We start from the raw sequence: 19,790 nt of genomic DNA on the forward strand, positions 1-19,790 counted from the left end.
CCCCTAACTTCAATTTTATGAGTGAGAATAGAGCGAATAAGAAAGGAGGTGGAGTCGCCATTTTGTTTAATGACTCGTTCCAATGTACTCAAATATCTTATGGAAACTTTGCTTCTTTTGAATATGTGGCTCTTCAGCTAAGGTCCCCGTCTCAACCTATATTTCTAATTATCTACAGGCCACCTAAATACTGTGCATCCTTCTTTGACGACTTTAGTGAACTGCTGTCTATAATCTGTATTAACTTTGACTGTGTAGTTATTGCTGGTGATTTCAACATTCATGTTGACAACCCCCCAGGATAGAGGGACCAAAGAACTGTGTTGTATTTTTGAGAACTATGGACTGACTCAGCATGTGACGGAGCCCACACACAACAAGGGGCACACTCTGGACTTGATTATCTCGAAGGGTTTGAACATTTCCAAGGTTGTGGTGACTGATGCTGCTCTCTCTGATCATTCCTGTGTTTTCTTTAATGGCACTATCTCTGTGCACAAAAGTGTCCAAACAAAGTTAATAAGAAAACGGTATATCACTGACAACACCAGTGAAACATTCATTCAGCTTTTCTCCTCCACACCCACCCTCTCAGGGGTCTCAGTCACTGAGCTTGTAGACAATTTCAATTGTAAAATTACAAATGTTATTGATGCCATTGCTCCCATTAAGGTAAAAACTGTCTCTGATAAGAAAAGATCTCCATGGAGAAATGCCATACTGGTAAGAACAGAAAAAAGAGAGTGTCGAAAAGCAGAACGCAGGTGGCGAAAAACTAATCTCCAGGTCCACTACAACACCTATAAAGAGAGACTTTGTATTTATAATTTGGAACTGAGGAATGCAAGGCGGTCCTTCTTCTCGGACATTATTGCCAAAAACAATAATAACTCACGTGCTTTGTTTGCTACTGTCGATAGGTTAACAAACCCTCCAGTACCAGTAGCATCTGAACTTTTATCCACCGAGGCCTGCAATGATTTTGCCACCTTCTTCAAAGACAAAATCCTGAAAATTAAACAAACAATCAGTGCTTCCATATCGAGTACAGGGTATGTATTGTCACAGTGTCCAGGCAAAACATATGCCAATATGACCCAATTTCATATGATTAACCGTAAAAACCTGGAGGACATTACACAACATCTGAAAACCTCTTCCTGCGGGCCTTTTCAAAAATGTTTCCAATTGTTTGGCTACTGATCTCCTACAGATTGTAAACACGTCTCTTCTCTCAGGTATCTTCCCACAGGCCCTGAAAACTGCAGTCATTAAGCCACTCTTAAAAAAGAACAATCTAGACACGTCACTAATGAGCAACTATAGGCCGATATCAAACCTTCCATTTTTAAGTAAAATCATTGAAAAAACGGTTTCTCAACAACTCACCCTTTTCTTGTCACTAAACAACCGTTTTGATGCCTTCCAGTCGGGTTTTCGACCACACCACAGCACTGAGACAGCTCTTGTTAAAGTCTTTAATGACATCCACTTAAACACAGATAGTGGCAAAATTTCAGTCTTGGTATTACTTGATCTCAGTGCTGCATTTGATACGGTCGACCATGACATATTACTAGACCGATTGGAAAACTGGGTTGGCATTTCTGGCTCAGTACTAAAGTGGTTTGAGTCTTATTTAAAGAATAGGGACTACTTTGTGTCTATAGGGAATTATACATCTGAGCATACAAATATGACGTGCGGAGTTCCCCAAGGCTCCGTTCTGGGGCCTCTCCTGTTTAACATCTACATGTTTCCACTGGCTCAAATTATGGAAAACAATAAAATAAGTTACCATAGTTATGCGGATGACACACAAATTTATATAACCTTATCGCCAGGGGACTATAGTCCAATACAACAACTGACTAAGTGCATTGAACAAATTAACGACTGGATGTGCCAGAACTTTCTTAAATTAAATGATGAAAAAAACTGAGGTGGTTGTTTTTTGGAGCAAAGGAGGAACGATTAAAAGTCAGCACTCAGCTTCAAACGATAATGTTAAAAACAACAGACAAAGCCAGAAATCTTGGTGTAGTCATGGACTCAGACCTGAATTTTAACAGCCACATTAAGACAATTACAAAGTCAGCCTATTACCACCTTAAAAATATATCAAGGGTTAAAGGACTTATGTCTCAGCAGGATTTGGAAAAAACTTGTCCATGCTTTTATCTTCAGTAGACTTGACTACTGTAACGGTGTCTTTACAGGTCTCCCTAAAAAAATCAATCAGACAGCTGCAGCTGATTCAGAACGCTGCTGCTCGAGTCCTCACTAAGACCAAGAGAGTGGATCACATCACTCCAGTTCTGAAGTCTCTACACTGGCTTCCAGTGCCTCAAAGAATTGATTTCAAAATACTTTTGCTGGTTTATAAATCACTAAACGGTTTAGGGCCAAAATACATTTCTGATCTGCTACTACACTATGAACCCACCCAGACCTCTCAGGTCGTCTGGGACAGGTCTGCTTGTTGTCCCCAGAGTCAGAACTAAACAGGGGGGGGAAGCAGCGTTTAGTTTTTTATGCTCCACATATCTGGAACAAACTCCCAGAAAACTGCAGGTCTGCTGCAACTCTCAGTTCTTTTAAATCAAGGCTGAAGACCTATCTTTTTGATGTTGCCTTTCTTTAAATAAGCATTGTTGACACTGTATAACAATCTATATAAACATATAAAGAGAAATTCCTAAAACAAATAATAGAATTGAATTTATGATTATTCCGGTGACATTCTTTTGCAGTAACGGCCATATCTCTGATTATTTCTCTGATGCAGGCATGACAATAGTTGATAGAAGAGACAGACGTTGGGCTGGTCAAAAAGTTAGTCGAAGTAACTAACTAATTTAGGCAGAAGGCCTAAAAAGAAAAAAATAGTCTATAAACACTCTGAGCGAGTTCTTGACTATTTAGAGACAGACTGCAGAAGAAATAAAATAGTTTAAGAACACGTTCTGAACTATTAAGAGATTTTTGTCTGCAGGGCTGTACCGGGTTTTGCAAGGTTTGCCGAAGAAAAGAACTAAGCTTTGCGGTGAAGACCACATCGAAAATGATAAGAGTATACTAAAGGAAAAGCTTCTGTAACTATGGGGAATGAAACCTCAAAGCCGTGCGACGCATCTGGACCCATAGTGGCTGAGATGGTTAGAAAGTATGGACCGGACTGCTGGAGATATCTGTCATATTAGTCAAAAAGATTTGGCTTTCCAAAAACTGGATCACTGAGTCCAGGAAAGTTATTTTATCTGCTTTTATATATTTAACTGTTTTAACTGCTCTTCAATGTTTAATTTCTTATACTGCACTGTAACTTGTTTTTTCTTTTTTAATCTGTTTTCATGTAAATCTGTTTTTAATTTTTTAATCTGTTTTCATGTAAATCTGTTTTTAATTTTTTAATCTGTTTTCATGTAAAGCACTTTGAATTGCCCTGTTGCTGAAATGTGCTCTACAGATAAAGCTGCCTTGCCTTAAAATGATCCCAAACTTTCTGTCGTTTTCTCTCGCCTGTCTCTTCTCTTAGACCCTCGCTATTTCCGTCTTCGTTCATTTGTAATCTGGGCCGTCAGTCTCGTGCATAGACAGTATATAAACGGTCTTGTGTCCACAGAAGCGTCAACCTGTTGTGTGCGCTAGTAATTATCCTCCGTGCGGAAACACAGTGAGCCGTACAACCTTAATTACATTGATTTAACGAAGCTTCGAGGCAAAGAATTTTGCTTCGAGGATTTTTTGTAATCGAGTTATTCGAGGAATCGTTTCAGCCCTAGTATGAATGTATGTTTTAAATGAAGCACTGTGTAAAGCCGTAACAGCCTATGTTTAAAAACGATGCATCTTAAAATTGAGGTCTTCAAATTGACATCTGGTCCCTGGAATTTTTTTAATGAATATACCAGTCCCTGGCACAAAATGGTTTCGGAACCCCTGGGCTAGAGGGTAGGAGTGAAAAACGCCAGTAATACTCTCGGCCCTAGAGAAGTTCCAGAGATGTCTTACCACCACCACACTCCTGGAGGCGTCCAGAACATGGATAGCAGGACAACTGTAGCGTGGGGCGATCTTCACTGCTGTATGTGTCCTATCAAACACAAAGCACACAAATTACCCAAGAGAGCACTGCAAAATATCAACATGTTATGTATCCATTATATGTCTAGTAAAGCTCTTCTGATTAGGGGAGTGACGAGACACGAGATTGGGTTCACGAGAATGAGACGAGACAAGATTTTAACACTATTTTACTCAGAGAACCAAGGTTACAACGTAACCAAGGAAGTAGGCTGCTCTTGTATTGATTAATGACCGTTATAGGACAAAGTGAGAACATTTGTCTTTGTTTAATATCATTAAAAGTAAAGTTAGGTTTTGCTTTTTGCTTCCGACTCCTTTCAGTGAAGAGAGCGATCTGCACGATTCAGCGCCACAGTGAACTGTGTGTGTGTCGGGCACGGGAGAGAGCGAGAGGGGGAGAGAGAGCGAGAGAGAGAGAGAGAGCAGACGTACCCTCTAACACTGGGTTTTACAGGCAGCTTTTTAAAATTGCAACTCCGCTACCGCTCTGCAAAAGTGAACTCAGAGTCAACTTCAGCGAACTGCTGGGGGATCTTCTATGCTGATTTAGAGGTCCAAGCCAGTCTCATCTTCAAAGCCAGATGTATTATAAGACCAACCAGGTCAGACTTTGTCTACCGGCTGCTGCTCTGCGCTTGTGACCGATATCGCGAGACAATTTTTACCTCAACGAGAAGTCTCGTCACATTTTAATCTCTCGAGATTGGGGACGAGATCTCGTCACACCTCTACATCTGATCCAAAGCATCGTTAAAGCATCCTCTGTGGGCCTTTGGAGCGTGTAGAAAGCTATGTCTCATGCTCATGAGCTGCTTCTTTCCACATGAAAGTGAGGAGCTTTATCAGTAGGACCTAACAAACGAGGGATTCGCGCTACCTTCTACCATAAAGCTCCCCCTCTCCACACAGGTGCAGGTGTTAAAGCAAGAAACCATTTGTGAGCCTGGAATGCTGCCCTGGAGGAAACGTGTGCTCTGTGTTGAATTAAAGTGTAACTCTCGCCAAAATGCAACCTAGGGTCTTTTTATGAATGTACCCGAGTCGTTTAAAAGCATAATTAGGACGGAAGCGCCACTTTTAAGATTGACCGTATTTTCGTTTTTGGTCAAATGGCCTTTTGAATGGGAGTGCTAGGGACACTACTATGATCACATCAAAATCACTAATTTTATAAAACACTAAGAAGGCTCAACACAACATGAAAATTTGCTCTAAGTATCACCAGGGGCTCTACACATGAACTCCAGCATTGAGAACATAGTTTGTGTACACAGACACTTTTTGACTGGCAAGATGATGGCGAGCGGAAAAACCAACTGCTGAAGTGAGTTGTTCAAAACCTTTTTTAGTAAACTCTGTGACCACAACAAGAGTTACAAGAACAAGAGTAACAAGAGTTAGAGCTTTAAGTATTATATAAATGTAAAACCTTTAAGCCCTGCAGGTGGCCTGACCAACCAGTAGGAGTAGGTAGTGCATCTCCATCTGTATACACTGCCACTGGTAACTGATGTAATGTTCAGCCATGCCAGAATGACTGTTGCCTCTGCCCAACTTAACCTCTGATGCCAACAGAACTGAATCATTCTGCTGCAATGAATGTCAGCGTGGGCACTTTTTGCTATATGCTGTAGTCGACGACGCCTGTATGTGCGTTTTACTCCTCATTTGGGCAGAGGTGCGCTGTAGAACTTTTTAGGAACCCTAAAGCTGCAGACACACAGACCAGACGGCCGACCCTCGGCAGAAAAGGCAGTGGGACTGATCAGTCTCCCCGAATTGGTCAAAAAAGTGCCTCGGAACACACCAAAGAGACGAGACGTAATACGTCTCCATAACAGCAGGCGGCGCTAATCTGTATTGTCGCCCAAAAATGAAACCGGCAGCTGATTGGACGAACGTGTTACGTGGGTCTGGTTTCTCCGGAAATTCAAAGACAGACTGTCATGGCGGCTCGTTCAGAATACGATCTCATGTTGGACTAAAATAGTTCACTGAAACGTGTTTCTGAAAACATTTTAAGAGAGAAATAGGCCGTGCAGTTGCTGAATCTGTCTTCATTTCAGATCAACAAAGGTCAGTTTAAAAGATTTTCGTCAGATTTTGAGAGACTCTAGTCACGCTCATTCTGCTCCCCCGTTTCCGGGTTAGCTCGCCACCAATCAGATGGGTCATTTGAGTCTGACTGCTGGCAGTGCCCGCCCTGCTGATTATACATGTCAAATCGGCCAAAATGACGGACAACGGCACGGTACACACCGAACAGACTTGAGTCACTGACCTCGCCAGACTGTCCATCGGCCGATTATCGGCTTGGTGTGTCAGCGCCTTAAGATAAACTAGAAAAGACAACCAAGACCAGCAGGGCAGTTTTTGTCACTGTATTTTACTAATTTAATGGCCTGCCTCCAAAAAGACAGAGTGAAAGCCTTACATTTTTACTTAAACAATTTATTTCTACCAATCCAGAGTTGGTGATTGTTGTGGAACAGTGGAAAGACTTGACTAAGACAGATTTGGTAAGTTTTATTTTGTTTCCGTCCAGTTTGAATAACGATTTTTGATGAGTTAGGCCTAAAACACAGCCTGCGTCGGCTGTCTGACGGTCCGGCAAACACGCAGGTCTTTCCATTCATTTTAAATGGGGGTAGTGCGTTTGGGCTGCGGCGGGGGTTGCCGCAGGGGGGACACGCAAAAAAACGAAACGGGCCTTGTGTCTGTTAAGAGGCACAAAGGCACTCTTTAGAACACGCCCCCACAACTGGCATTTTAGCTAACTGGGAGCTCTGGCCATTAGCTGCAGCAACTCCAGTTTGCTAGCACCGATTTTGGTCTTTTTTTTTCCTCCTATCGACAGTACTCGGAGACATCTAGTGATGAAGACTCAGGTAAAAATCGTCCAGAGTTCTCCTTTAAGCCAAGAGAGGGAGGCTGTAAATCGGGAGGACCGTGAGTTTGCAGTGTGTTTAGAGACTGTTGCCGTAATTTTAAGCCAATAAAGTGTGTTCAGTCGGGGGGAGAGGACGGCAAGGTAGGGTTATTTATAATTCTAAGCCTAGGTAGTGTGTCTGTCCGTCGGGTGGAGAGGACAGCGAGGTTGTTGTGTTTTTAGCGGTTCCTTCTGTAATTCTAAACCAAGGAAGCGTGTCTGTCAGTTGGGTATAGAGCTCCACGTGAGCACGGGCTTCTATGACTGTCAATATAGCCAGCATCTAACGTTAGCTACTCCGCTGTGCTGTGAAGTAATGTCTGGCTATGTGAGTCAAGCGTCTAGCAACATTGTTGGATGCTGCGGTCTCAGCCTGGCAACCTCCGTGAACTTTGAGTCTGGGAAGGAGGGGGTGGGGGACAAGGCGCTCTCCAGTATTTTGAATTTGTACTGCAGTAACTATTTTAAACACTAGCTGTATTACATATTGCACCTTTAACTTTGATTCGCTGAGAGCACCAGTTACCCATCATACACAAATGTGTCTTGACCAGTGAGGTGCTGTATATTTCTGCATTTTCTCAGATTTGTATGTGTGTGTTTAGGTTACTTTGATGTGGTGGCTCCTCCAATCAGCAGTGGTGTTGTCATTCCCAGTCTCTCCATCTCTTTGGCCACGTAGATCATCTCATCCAGAGAGGGAGTGATGAGACCAGACAAACCAATAATATCTGCAGGAACAAAGCAAACCAACATTTCTCAGATTAAAAGCTATTTCATAAAGCAAACTTAAAAAGATAAAGAGGAAAAAAAACATGTCTGTGGTCTTCTGACATCTGCTCTAATCAACACACTGTGGCAATCATCATAAGTCATAAAATCAGTTTTCTTCAACATTTAGGAAAATACCTCTCCGGGAACCATCACCTTATCGTGGTGGAGAGGTTTGTGTGTCCCTATGAACCTGAGGACTGTGTTGTCTGGAGCTTTGTGCTCCTGGTAGGGTCTCCCAAGGCAAAGTGGTCTCAGGTGAGGGGCCAGACAAAGAATGGTTCAAAAACCCTTTGAATAAACGAGGAAGAGATAGAGTCCTCCGGGCAGGGTCCGATCGACCTGATCGACTTTATAAGCGTTTCATCTGATCTGTGTGTTTTGGACACTCGGGTGAAGAGAAGGGCGGAGCTGTCAACCGATCACCATCTGGTGGTGAGTTGGGTCAGGGGTGGGGAAGACTCTGGACCAGGGCATGGAATTAACACCCGACCACCCGCCAAATGCGGGTGAATTTTGCAATTGGCGGGTAACACTGTCAATCTACCTGCCACATTGGCAGGTAGCCAATGAGAATTGAGTGGTTCAGACGCGTAACTATCGGTAAGCAGGGTACGCGGTTGCTTACGGGCCTGGTCCAATCAGGGGCCCGCATCACTGGAAGACATTGATTGACAGCCGGGGCCCCCTATCGCATTTTCATTACTCACACAATCCCAGCAGTCCCACGTGCAGCCACTGACCAAGCGGGAGGGAGAACGGGTAAAATGAATTTCCTTGTTTCTGTTATGAAGGCGAGACGTGTGTGACTCAGTGTTTCAGTAAGTTGGACTCGTTTCAGGTGAGAGTTGGCCTCCGCCAGGGCTGCGCTTTGTCACCAATCCTGTTTGTAGTATTTATGGACAGGATATCGAGGCGTAGTCGGGGTGGGGAGGGGGTTGTAGTTCAGTGGGTTGGGGATCTCATCGCTGCTTTTTGGAGATGATGTGGTCCTGATGGCATCATCGGCCTGTGACCTTCAGCACTCACTGGATCGGTTCGCAGCCGGGATGAGGATCAGCACCTCTAAATCTGAGGCCATGGTTCTCAGCAGGAAACTGATGGAGTGCCTTCTCCAGGTAGGGAATGAGTCCTTACCCCAAGTGAAGGAGTTCAAGTACCTTGGGGTCTTGTTCACGAGTGAGGGGACAATGGAGCAGGTGATGCGGTATTACATTCAATTTATCGCACCGTTGTGACGAAAAGAGAGCTGAGCCAGAAGGCAAAGCTCTCAATCTACCGGTCAGTTTTTGTTCCTACCCTCACCTATGGTCATGAAGGCTGGGTCATGACCGAAAGAACAAGATCCAGGGTACAAGCGGCCGACATGGGTTTCCTCAGGAGGGTAGCTGGCGTCTCCCTTAGAGATAGGGTGAGAAGCTCAGTTATCCGTGAGGAGCTCGGAGTAGAGCCGCTGCTCCTTCACGTCGAAAGGAGCCAGTTGAGGTAGTTCGGGCATCTGGTAAGGATGCCCCCTGGGCGCCTCCCTAGGGAGGTGTTCCAGGCACGTCCAGCTGGGAGGAGGCCTCGGGGAGACCCAGGACTAGGTGGAGGGATTATATCTCCAACCTGGCCTGGGAACGCCTCGGGATCCCCCAGTTGGAGTTGGTTAATGTGGCTCGGGAAAGGGAAGTTTGGGGTCCCCTGCTGGAGCTGCTACCCCCGATACCGGATAAGCGGACGAAGATGGATGGATGGATATTAGGCGGACAGGGTCTAAATTTGCAGCGCCCCTATATCTTTTCACAAACCTTCATCTGTGCTAAATTAGATTAGATAGATAGACTTTATTGATCCCAGATTGGGAAATTTCAGTGCTACAGCAGCAAAATATCAAACACACAGCACACATACAGCATATACAAGAAATAATAAATAGGATAGAGTAGCGGCGTTGAAATTAATCATTGCATCGATGCATTGCGATGCGGACCTGGACGATTCTGCATCGATGCAGTGACAGACCATAATCGATTATTGCCTACTGATGTTACTTGTTGATTTTGCTGCTTTTTTGTGTCTGTTGTCTGCTGTGTTCAGACTCCACTACATTCAGGAAGTGTTTTTTTTAAGAGCAGATACAATAAAAAGGGCAGTTCATATATATCTGACTGCTGGAATTTGTTGATGAAAACCATGTGTAGCAATATGTAATAATATCGAGGACGTGACGCATCGCGATGCATAAGGATATCCAATCGATTCAAATCGTTGACCGGAACATTGTAATCGAATCGTGAGACCAGTGAAGATTCACACCACTAGGATAGAATACAAGGACAAATATTCAAAAAATAAAGATAAAAAAAAAAATAAAAATACAAAGGAAAGAATGTACAAACGTATACAAGTTGGAAATAAAAATGTACAACTACTTAAATAAATGTCCCCACACATTGTATGTTGTTCCAGACAGGCACTGGTTGGTGGAATCTGCCTTACATAGTTTTTTCTCGCAAAAAGTTTCTTTCAGGAAATGTTCGGTGCATGCACTAGTTCTGTCATAGAGCAAGATCACAAACCTGTCAATGCTGTGTATTGCATTTTGAAGTATTTGGTTTGGTGACATGGTCAATGTCAACAAGGCCTCTGTGAACTGTGGCAGAACCTGTCAGGTTGTGTCACACCCAGTGAGAGCATGGAACATTGCCTTATCAGACCCAAGGCCCTTTGAAATATCATGTGCTGCATGGTATCTGAAATGTTTGCGTGTTCCAAATGTAAGGCAAAGTTCAATATCTTCTTTAAAAAGTTGCACCACAGAAACAGCTAGCACAACACAACCTCTTAATCAACAGTACAAATCAATGTTTTCTGATGGCTGTGAAACATGGAGTAACATCATACTATCAGCCTACTCACGGCTGCATGAAGACAGAGAGGACACATTCTGGAGTGGTGGCTTGCATACCACCATCTTTGGTAGGAAAATAGTAGCTTTGCTATTAAAGGTGCAGTAGGTAAGCCTTAGAAAACTAATTTTCTGTCATATTTGCTGAAACTGACCCTATGTTCCAGTAGAACTACATGAAGCAGGTAATTTAAAAAAATAAATAATCCAGCTCCTCTGGCTCCACCTACAGCCTGTAGTGTGATTTGCAAAAATCCACCGCTCCCTGTTCAGATGCACCAATCAGGGCCAGGGGGGTGTCTAACTGCGTGTCAATCACTGCTCAGGCACACATATTTCATAGCGACCTCCCCCCCCCCTTCCCCGCGCACGAGCTGCAAATAGGTTTCCTCCCCTTCCCCCCTCTTCACACACGCTCTATCGTGCACAGCTCTCCCTTGTGGGCGGAGGGGCTTAGGAGACCGTTTTGACATCATAAAGAGAAGATTCCAGATTGGCCCATCTGAGCTTTCATTTTCTCAAAGGCAGAGCAGGATACCCAGGGCTCGGTTTACACCTATCACCATTTCTAGCCACTGGGGGACCATAGGCAGGCTGGGGGAACTCACATTAATGTTAAAAAACCATGCCATGGGACCTTTAAAGGTGAGGGGAAATGATGCCCTTAAGTGTACAGTATAGATTTGTGTTGAGCAGAATAGCCAGGTCTGCAGGACTTACTTTAAACCACATGCAGTAGCAGATCACTGGTCAAAATATATTTATTAAATCAAATATTTTCCAGGCTTGGCTAATTTACATTCTAAAAAATATGTTCCGTCAGCATCTCACAAAATATGCAATCTGAGCTGTCCACAGTACCTGCTTTCTGTTTGATGGCCTCTCTGAGGATCTGATCACAGGGAACCATCACACCCATGTCGATCACTCTGAAAGACACGAAACATCCTAAATCCAATGGTAAGCACTCACGTATTCCTCTTCATTTCTCTGGAAGGTCCAGGTTCTTTTTGTGGATAATAATTGTAGATAGTTTTTCTGTACATTGGCAGCAGGTAAGATTAATGTTAAAATGTGTGGGGGAATAGTACACCAGGACACTGCACTGCTAATGCTACTATGGGGTTTTTCCACTGGCACTTTTGGCGGCGCAATGTTGCAGATGCTGCCACTATCCTGACTGTGTAAGTTTGCTGATTCACATACAAAATAGCCAAAATAATGATATAACAGCACAATAAAGAATAATGCGTAGATTCTTATTTGTGCATTTGTATAATATTGTATGTGTTTTGGAGATGGCACAACTAACTTTTTGGATAAAAGCATATGGACTTTTCTGGGAATAAATCTAAACAGTTTTTTTATTTGTGTTCGTAACAGTGTTAATTTTTGTTTCCCCTGATTGCCAAGACTTCATGTACCTTATTGTGATTTCAATACATTTCTCTGAGATTCAATTTCTGTTTAGTTTTCTTTTGTCTTCATAGACATATCAAAATGTATACATTCATGTGACATCCCTGCAGCTTGCATATCCTGATAGCCCAGGTTGTTCTGAAGAAAATTATGTCTATAACTTGATTGTGCATCACAGGGTTAAGGTTATACATGCATTATTACACAAGGAAACCAGGCGACACAATTATTGGAAAATATGGCTTAGGCCCCTGAGGGTTAACTGCTATTTACCCATAGTCATTGACACAGAAAAATAAACTAATGTTCAGTGGGAATCAAAAATGGAACTGTAAACCAGTTTTACCTGAAGTTGTTGCAACCCAGCACCACACCTACGATGTTCTTGCCAATATCATGGACATCTCCTTTCACTGTAGCCAGAAGGATGGTGGCCCGAAAGGGATTCTGCAAACCAAAAGAGAATACGTCAGAGGAATTAAAGGACCAGAGAACAGAATAGAATCCGTTCATATATATATTATATATATATATATATGATTTTAGGCACAGTCACTACTTCAGCTCACTTTATAAAGGATCTTAAGGATTGGGGCAAATCCAGGAATTTTGTGACCAATCGTATGGAAGGCAAGACACCAATTCATTTTCGATCTTTGGTTTGTTTGTACCAAGTCTGTCCCCATTGCACCCCAATAAACAAAACCTACAGAAAATAACAGCCACCAGCAAATTTCAGTCATGACAAGACAGATGTCTGCAGGTCTTACTTTAAACCTGATACAGTAGCAGCTTACTGGTTAAAATATATTTATTAAATCAAATATTTTCCAGGCTTGGCTAATTTACATTCTAAAGATTACCGTATTTTCTGGACTATAAGTCGCACTTTTTTTCATACTTTGGCTGGTCCTGCGACTTATAGTCAGGTGCGACTTATATATCAAAATATATATAATTTAACATGTTTTTAAATGTTATTTCATGCTGAAAACATTACCGTCTACAGCCGCGAGAGGCGCTCTAGGCTTGTGACGACTATATGCTGCTCCTAAAGACAACTGAGAAAGAAAAGAAGCTGCAGGAGACTGCAGGTAGTAAAACACGCAGCCGAAAACGGTAATCGAGTAGCAGAACGAGAGTTTGGAGTGAGAGAGAACTGGAGAAAAGGTTAGTCTTACTGCAATGAAGAAAACAAAGAAAGCTAGTCGCGCTGAAATCCAGATGGCCAGAGCTGGAGGAAGGAGTCCACAGATGGGTGGTTAACATAGCGACACCTACCGTATTCAGCCCCTTGTTCTGGGGGCTGTTGGGTAGTTTAATAACTCGCCTTTCCAGATTAAATGTCTGTTCTTGGTCTTGGATTTTGTGAAATAAATTTCTAAATAAATGCGACTTATAGTCCAGTGCAACTTATATGTTTTTTTCCTCTTCATGACGCATTTTTTGACTGATGCGACTTATACTCCGGAGCGACTTATAGTCCGGAAAATACGGTATGTTCCGTCAGCATCTCACACAATATGCAATCTGAGCTGTACACAATACCTGCTTTTCGTTGCTTTCGTCAGCCAGAGGCTGAAAGTTTGCATTTGAATCTTTTCTTTATACTGGAAATGGAGACACCTCTCTATAGATATGATACAAAGTCTAATAGAAGACTATACTTTATTATAGGAAACTGTTAAAAGAAAAGCTATGATGCAGGTTATATTTTCTTAATGCAGCTGTCAAGCTCATCAAAATTGCTTTAATCATATGTGATGAAATGTGATTTTTTTTTTTTAATCAAATATATATATAAAGATACCCAATGAAAGGACTTTGATCAAGGGCAGCAAACAACATGATCTGGACATCCCTTTAGCTTTAACTTTGAAATGGTCAGCATTTTAGACACATGTGCATCCTCATTTCTTTAGTGCTAGTTTTTATGTTTCTGTTAGTACATTGTATAGGTATGTACACATTTGGACCTGTAGGTAATATGTAACCCTCGGTAGGAATTCACTTAAGTCACTTACACTCCTGTCAGCTGATTGAGAACAAATTCCCATTTGCAACGACGACCTGTCACATTCACACAGTTACACATTCATACCTGGAGCCTTGCCACCACTGCCCAGCCCTGCTCTATGTTGATTTTGTAGTGGCGGCCCACCATGGCAAAATTTCTGCCACCACGGTATCAGAAATAGGGCTGTACAAAAAAAAGTAGTTGCGGTTGCCTTTTAAATTATCCTGCTGACATAATGCCCCCCCGTTGGCTGCCGCTCACATTGCAATTTAACAACAAGTAGAACTATTCAGAGGTTATTGGGCCCGTCCAGTTTAACTCCACATACTGTTGTGTTGATGGAGTTTATTGTCAAAACGTTCGCTTTCTACCAAGTCGACTATTAAACCAACAGCTCTAATTGGACAATGTTCAACTTGTCAGTTCTGTCAGCTCATCGTCCTGATATCAAACATCTGGAAACGGTAAGTGAGTCAGTGTAATATAATATAAATTGGAAATAGTCTATAGATGTAGTCATTTGGGTTTTGGTTTCCCTATGAAGAATTTCTTGTAAAATTCTTTTTGTAGACCTGTTCATGTGACAGATATTAAGTAGTAGTATATTAAGTAATATTAAGTGCCCTATAGTTCCTCAAAACATACAGTTCAATCACAACTGAAAATATGCCTGATTGTGTGTGAATAGAGGTGAATAAATATATTTGTTTGTGTTGCAGCGAAGTGTCAGTTCCATTTCATACGTAAAACATTTGGAGGGTTGTTGGACAGACCTGCCCCCACTGCTAAAAGAAATCCTAAAGGAAACACTGCCTTTACTTTGGATATGTAATGTAAACAAAATCAACAGGTCATGTAAGTTATTTGGGACGTCCTTGAATTTAAGGCTACAAACATTCATTTAACGGAGCTACGCTACGTTGAACTAGTATTGTGACATCACATGTAGGTCTCCTCTTTTTGGGAATACCTTGGTCAAAATCAGAGAACTAAATGCACCCATATTTAGTTGAGACTGACCACTTCTTCAGTTGACCCCGACAATGCCATCATCTCCTCCCTCTCCTTCTCCATGAAAGGAATCAGATGGCCCACCGCTTTCTTCATAACACGAGCCGACTTGATCACCTACAAACACACAAGGACTTGAAGTTTTATTACCGTATACAAAAGCTGAAATACATTGGTGAGCATAGAAATGTTGAATCCAATATAAACAGACAGAGATACACAAAAAGAAATATATATTTGTTTGGAATCAATGTCACCCTGAAATTTGCACTTTGCTACACGCTACTGCGGATTAACATAATATTGATTATATGTTATATAGATTTCAGCTTAATGTTACACATTGACTAGTCTCGCACTGCCAGACCTATCTCCACAATGCTGAGGAGGAAAGTCTGGCAACAGGAGCAAACACTCCTGGATAGGTAGAAAAACAGTCAGGGGTTGTTTGCATTTCTTTCAACCAATCACAATTGTTTTGGGCGGTGCTAAGCTCCAGAGTGTTTTTTCTTCTTCTTCTATATCAGATTGAATGTGTGGAGTGGCCGACCTTACTTCACAGCGCTGTGGAGGTCTGGCAATGCAAGAGTAATGGTTGGGCAATGTCCAACATTATCAATGGTAACCGAACTTTCTGTCGAAAAAAACATTGCAATCAATGAGCAGGGTTTTCCGCAGCACTTTGCAGTTAAGGCGGCCACCTAAGCAACACACGTCTGCCGCCTTAACTATGTCGTCAAAAAAAAAAAATCACAAAAAAAAAAGTTACAGTCCTGTTTTCTCCCTTTCATTCCAAACCACACAGTTGACAACCTGCAGGTGGAGACGGTGGAGACAGGCTCGGACATACACGCCGCTGTGGACTTGTCAGCCTCGCAAGCGGTTTCAGGAAAGTAGCTGCATGTGTCTGACAATGCACAGAACATTAACGGTACAAGCCTACAGCTGTAGGCAGAGTGCGGAAAATGTGTCAGAGTTCCCGGAAGGTGAACTGAGACAACGGTTAATGATCGGTTAGCATTTCATTTCATTGTGTTTTCTTTTGGAAGGCTGGCTGCCAAAAATCGCCACTTACTAGCTAATTAATTAGCCTGAGGCTACTTCTGTAACAGAGTAATGAATCACAATCCTGGTTAGTGTGCGCAGTGACAGCCAGCACGGCTGAACAGACCATGAGACTATCCTACCTGGGGAAGGAACATCTTCCCAGCACCAAAGAGATCTCCCACCACCTTCATGCCGTTCATCAGGGGGCCCTCGATAATGTGAAGGGGTCGAGTGTAGCGGTCAACCAGAGCCTGACACTCCTCCACATCCTCCACCACATACTTCTCTATTCCCTGACAGCAACAACACAGGACGGGGCATTACAGAAGAAAAGAGAAGAAATTAAAACATTACCCTAGAATTCTTTATTTTCATACAGTTTATATAATAGCCCTTAATTTCCTCCTTGATGTTCTTGCTAACATTTTAAAATGGTGAGCACATATCTTAAGGTGTGTGTGTGTGTGTGTGTGTGTGTGTGTGTGTGTGTGTGTGTGTGTGTGTGTGTGTGTGTGTGTGTGTGTGTGTGTGGGGTGGGTTGTTAATCACAATAGAGCAAATTATGTTTGATTTCTATATTATATTTTATTAAAAGATAAATAGATACATAGAACTGGTCTCAGTCAGTGTTTACTTTAAAAGTGAAATAGGGTTAAAAAAAAAAAAAAAAAAATCAATTTGACAATAAAAACAAAAACTCGACATTCTTTTTCTGGAAGCATTTTCCACTTTAAAAAAATGTTGGCTGCAAAACCTGACTTAAAATCACTTTAAACTAGTATGCACCTTTAAGAGACCAAATCATTTTGAACTAGTATATTCATCGGTTGGAAACAAGTCTAGAATGTTGCATGAGGCTTTAAGGAAGCCGAGGTGTACACACACTAACATGTCTCAGCAGGTTTAGGTGTCACAGACAAAAAAAACTTAAAATCCGAGTGAGAACAGCGCTTCTCCAGCATGTTAGGAACGTGGTTGCAGACTTGCTCGCCAAGAACGCCGATGAAATAATCAGCATTTTACATTTTTACAAGAATGTTGGAGAACAGAGATAGACCTCGGTTGAATGCAACTGATGATTAGGCAGACTAAGACTTTTTAGAGGCTGTTCAAATGTTTTGGTTAGCTTTTTCTTATTATGTTTAAATAAAAAGTGAATTGTGTTTCTGCTAAATAATTGCCATTGCTACAGAATTTTATGAAATGTCATGAAGTCGCAATAACACGACTCTGCGGAGCTGTCAGCTCCACTGAACTGAAATGTATGTTGTCTGATAACAAAGCTGAGCATCTCAGCCAACATCTGGTCAGCAGTGGGGCAAAAAACTGCCTGGTACTGTTCTGGCTTTCTTGTTCTGCCTCCTCCTGCTCACTGTAACCATCTACACTGTGTTTAAATACAGCCCAACTCATAATGTAGATTCCATTCATTTACACGTTTCCTTTCTGTTTCAGGCAAGAGTATAAACCAGCTATTTGATTTTAAATCATTGGAACAAGTGAACAGATAATCCTGTACTGCTGCACTGAGTCGCTGAGAGAATCACACAAAATAAATACAGCTTCAACTGTAGGTGCAGGTCCACTGACATTTCAAATGAGTTATGATTTAAATGATCCCAGTGCCAAGTAAAGCTTAAAGTGAATATATGTAACTTTTAAATGTTTCTGAAACTGTTTAATATTTCATCTGATGATCATAAATGAGCTGTAACAGCAAACGAGACTAACAGTGAAAGGAACGCTATTTATATATAGTTTGTATTAATGCCTTTGCCCGGGTCAGATTTTTCCCGTGAAGTCACAGAATGGTTTACGGCAGGTAGACGGAGCTACAGTCACACATTCTGACAGGTCACTGAGTTTGGTGTAACACTGGAGAAGCCTGTGTTCTTGTATCCAGCCAGGTAAAAGGTAGCAGGAGATGTCTTTATATAGGCCTAATTGTATTTTTATTTTATTTTAGAAGTGATCTGCTGTAGTTATGGCTGATACTGGGGCAGGGCCATCACAGGAAAGAAGGACATTAAACAAAGAACAATAAAAGATAAAAGGGAAAATGAAAGACGACGGACAAAACCGAGTCACACTTGGTCAGGCTTTCAACAGATGGAGACAATTACTGGATTGTAAATGGTTCAAAAACGTCCCCAAATTGTCCCTCAGGTATGTAATATGTCTATTTCATTCATAAAATAACTTTACAATGCGTGATGTGGTTGTAGTCAGTAGCCAACATTAAATGATGTCCCTCTTTCATTTAGCATGGACGTTTTATTCGTTTCAGTCCGTGTTGGTGTTGGCCTACTATTTTCTTTCACCTTGTCCCCCTGTACTTGTGTAAAGCGTCCTTGGGTTTCATGAAATGCGCTATATTAATCTAAGTTATTACTACGTTGGTTGCTACAACACAGAGACAGTGATACCAGGTTTAGCTCCCGAGACATCCAGAGTAGACTAAGTTACCGTAAGCAACACTGGAAATGAAACGATGCATCTGTAATTTATTCTTTTATTGTAAATGAATGATTTTCTGTCTGAGCAAAATATTCATCCCAACTATATGACCTCCCTATAACACTAACTCAGTAATCTACAGTGGGCAACACAGCACCGTAAAGAAAACAGCAGGTGTGGTAAAAACACTATCGCTTTAGTCCAAAGGGGTCGCTAGAATCAACACAAACTGAAAGTTACATATAGACACTTTACATTCTTTCTGTTTGGGACTAAATATATTAGTGATACATGAGGTGATTTAGAGTATAGAGAACAGCTACAAGCACATCAAGTCTTCATGTGTCAACACTAACATACAAATTTAGAGTTTGTGCATAGGAAGTTAGAAGTGACAGTTAGAAGTGACAGACAACTGGCCTCTTTTACCTTAATGAGAGCGTACTCCAACCTTTCCTCCACGCTTCCTTCTCTCCACTCGTCTGTCTGAACCACCTTCTTCGCTCCTTTCACATTGTTCTGTGAACACGAGTAGTGAAGTCAACATCTGTTAACCAAACTAAAGCAACATCAGCACGATGTATTCTTTGTATGTACGTATCTGTGTGTGTGTGTGTGTGTGTGTGTGTGTGTGTGTGTGTGTGTGTGTACCTGTGCGTAGGCCAGTAGTTTCTCAGTAGCATCCACGTCTCTGTTCCAGATGAGATTTTCACACAGTAACAGCAGCTCTTTATCTATGTCGTCATAGACCGGCAGGTTCCCAGCATTCACTATCCCCATATCCATACCATCCTGAGACAGGACAGAGGACAGACAGTGGGGGGAGAGGGGGTACATGAATGAATGAATGAAAAATGTTATTATTGTGTCATGCATACAAAATGCCCAGCCCAAACGGGCTTACAAGACACCATTATTTATAACAAAGTACCAGATACCAAAATAGCAAAATAAATGTAACAAATAAAGTCTGCCTGTGAATGCTCTGCTCACTGGACTGGTATTTCCTAGGGACATTATAGCTAGGGCTGGATATTGTTAAAAAAATGTTCGATACCGGTACCGGTTCCTAAACGGTACTTTTACCGATACCAATTTTATAAAATAAAAAGAAGTTACAACATTACGGCACAAATCTTTTTGTCCGCCCCGTCTCTGTG

The 19,790-nt window shown here is 41.9% G+C and overlaps 1 protein-coding gene across 2 annotated transcripts in view; it reads right to left on the minus strand.

The window, feature by feature from the left end:
* Positions 1-19,790, minus strand: part of mtr (5-methyltetrahydrofolate-homocysteine methyltransferase) — a 58,881-nt gene that overhangs the window by 21,445 nt on the left and 17,646 nt on the right. The window contains exons 18-25 of one of the 2 annotated variants that reach the window (XM_078278806.1): positions 19,282-19,422; positions 19,060-19,149; positions 16,314-16,466; positions 15,136-15,243; positions 12,445-12,545; positions 11,541-11,608; positions 7,629-7,749; positions 4,015-4,096 (exon numbers count right to left, since the gene is read on the minus strand). In XM_078278806.1, the coding sequence (XP_078134932.1) occupies positions 4,015-4,096; positions 7,629-7,749; positions 11,541-11,608; positions 12,445-12,545; positions 15,136-15,243; positions 16,314-16,466; positions 19,060-19,149; positions 19,282-19,422 (864 nt within the window). The remainder of the gene's footprint in view (positions 1-4,014; positions 4,097-7,628; positions 7,750-11,540; positions 11,609-12,444; positions 12,546-15,135; positions 15,244-16,313; positions 16,467-19,059; positions 19,150-19,281; positions 19,423-19,790) is intronic. The other variant, XM_078278807.1, reaches the window with a different exon arrangement.

This window comes from Sander vitreus, chromosome 21, assembly GCF_031162955.1.
Source record: "Sander vitreus isolate 19-12246 chromosome 21, sanVit1, whole genome shotgun sequence".
Taxonomy (NCBI): domain Eukaryota; kingdom Metazoa; phylum Chordata; class Actinopteri; order Perciformes; family Percidae; genus Sander; species Sander vitreus.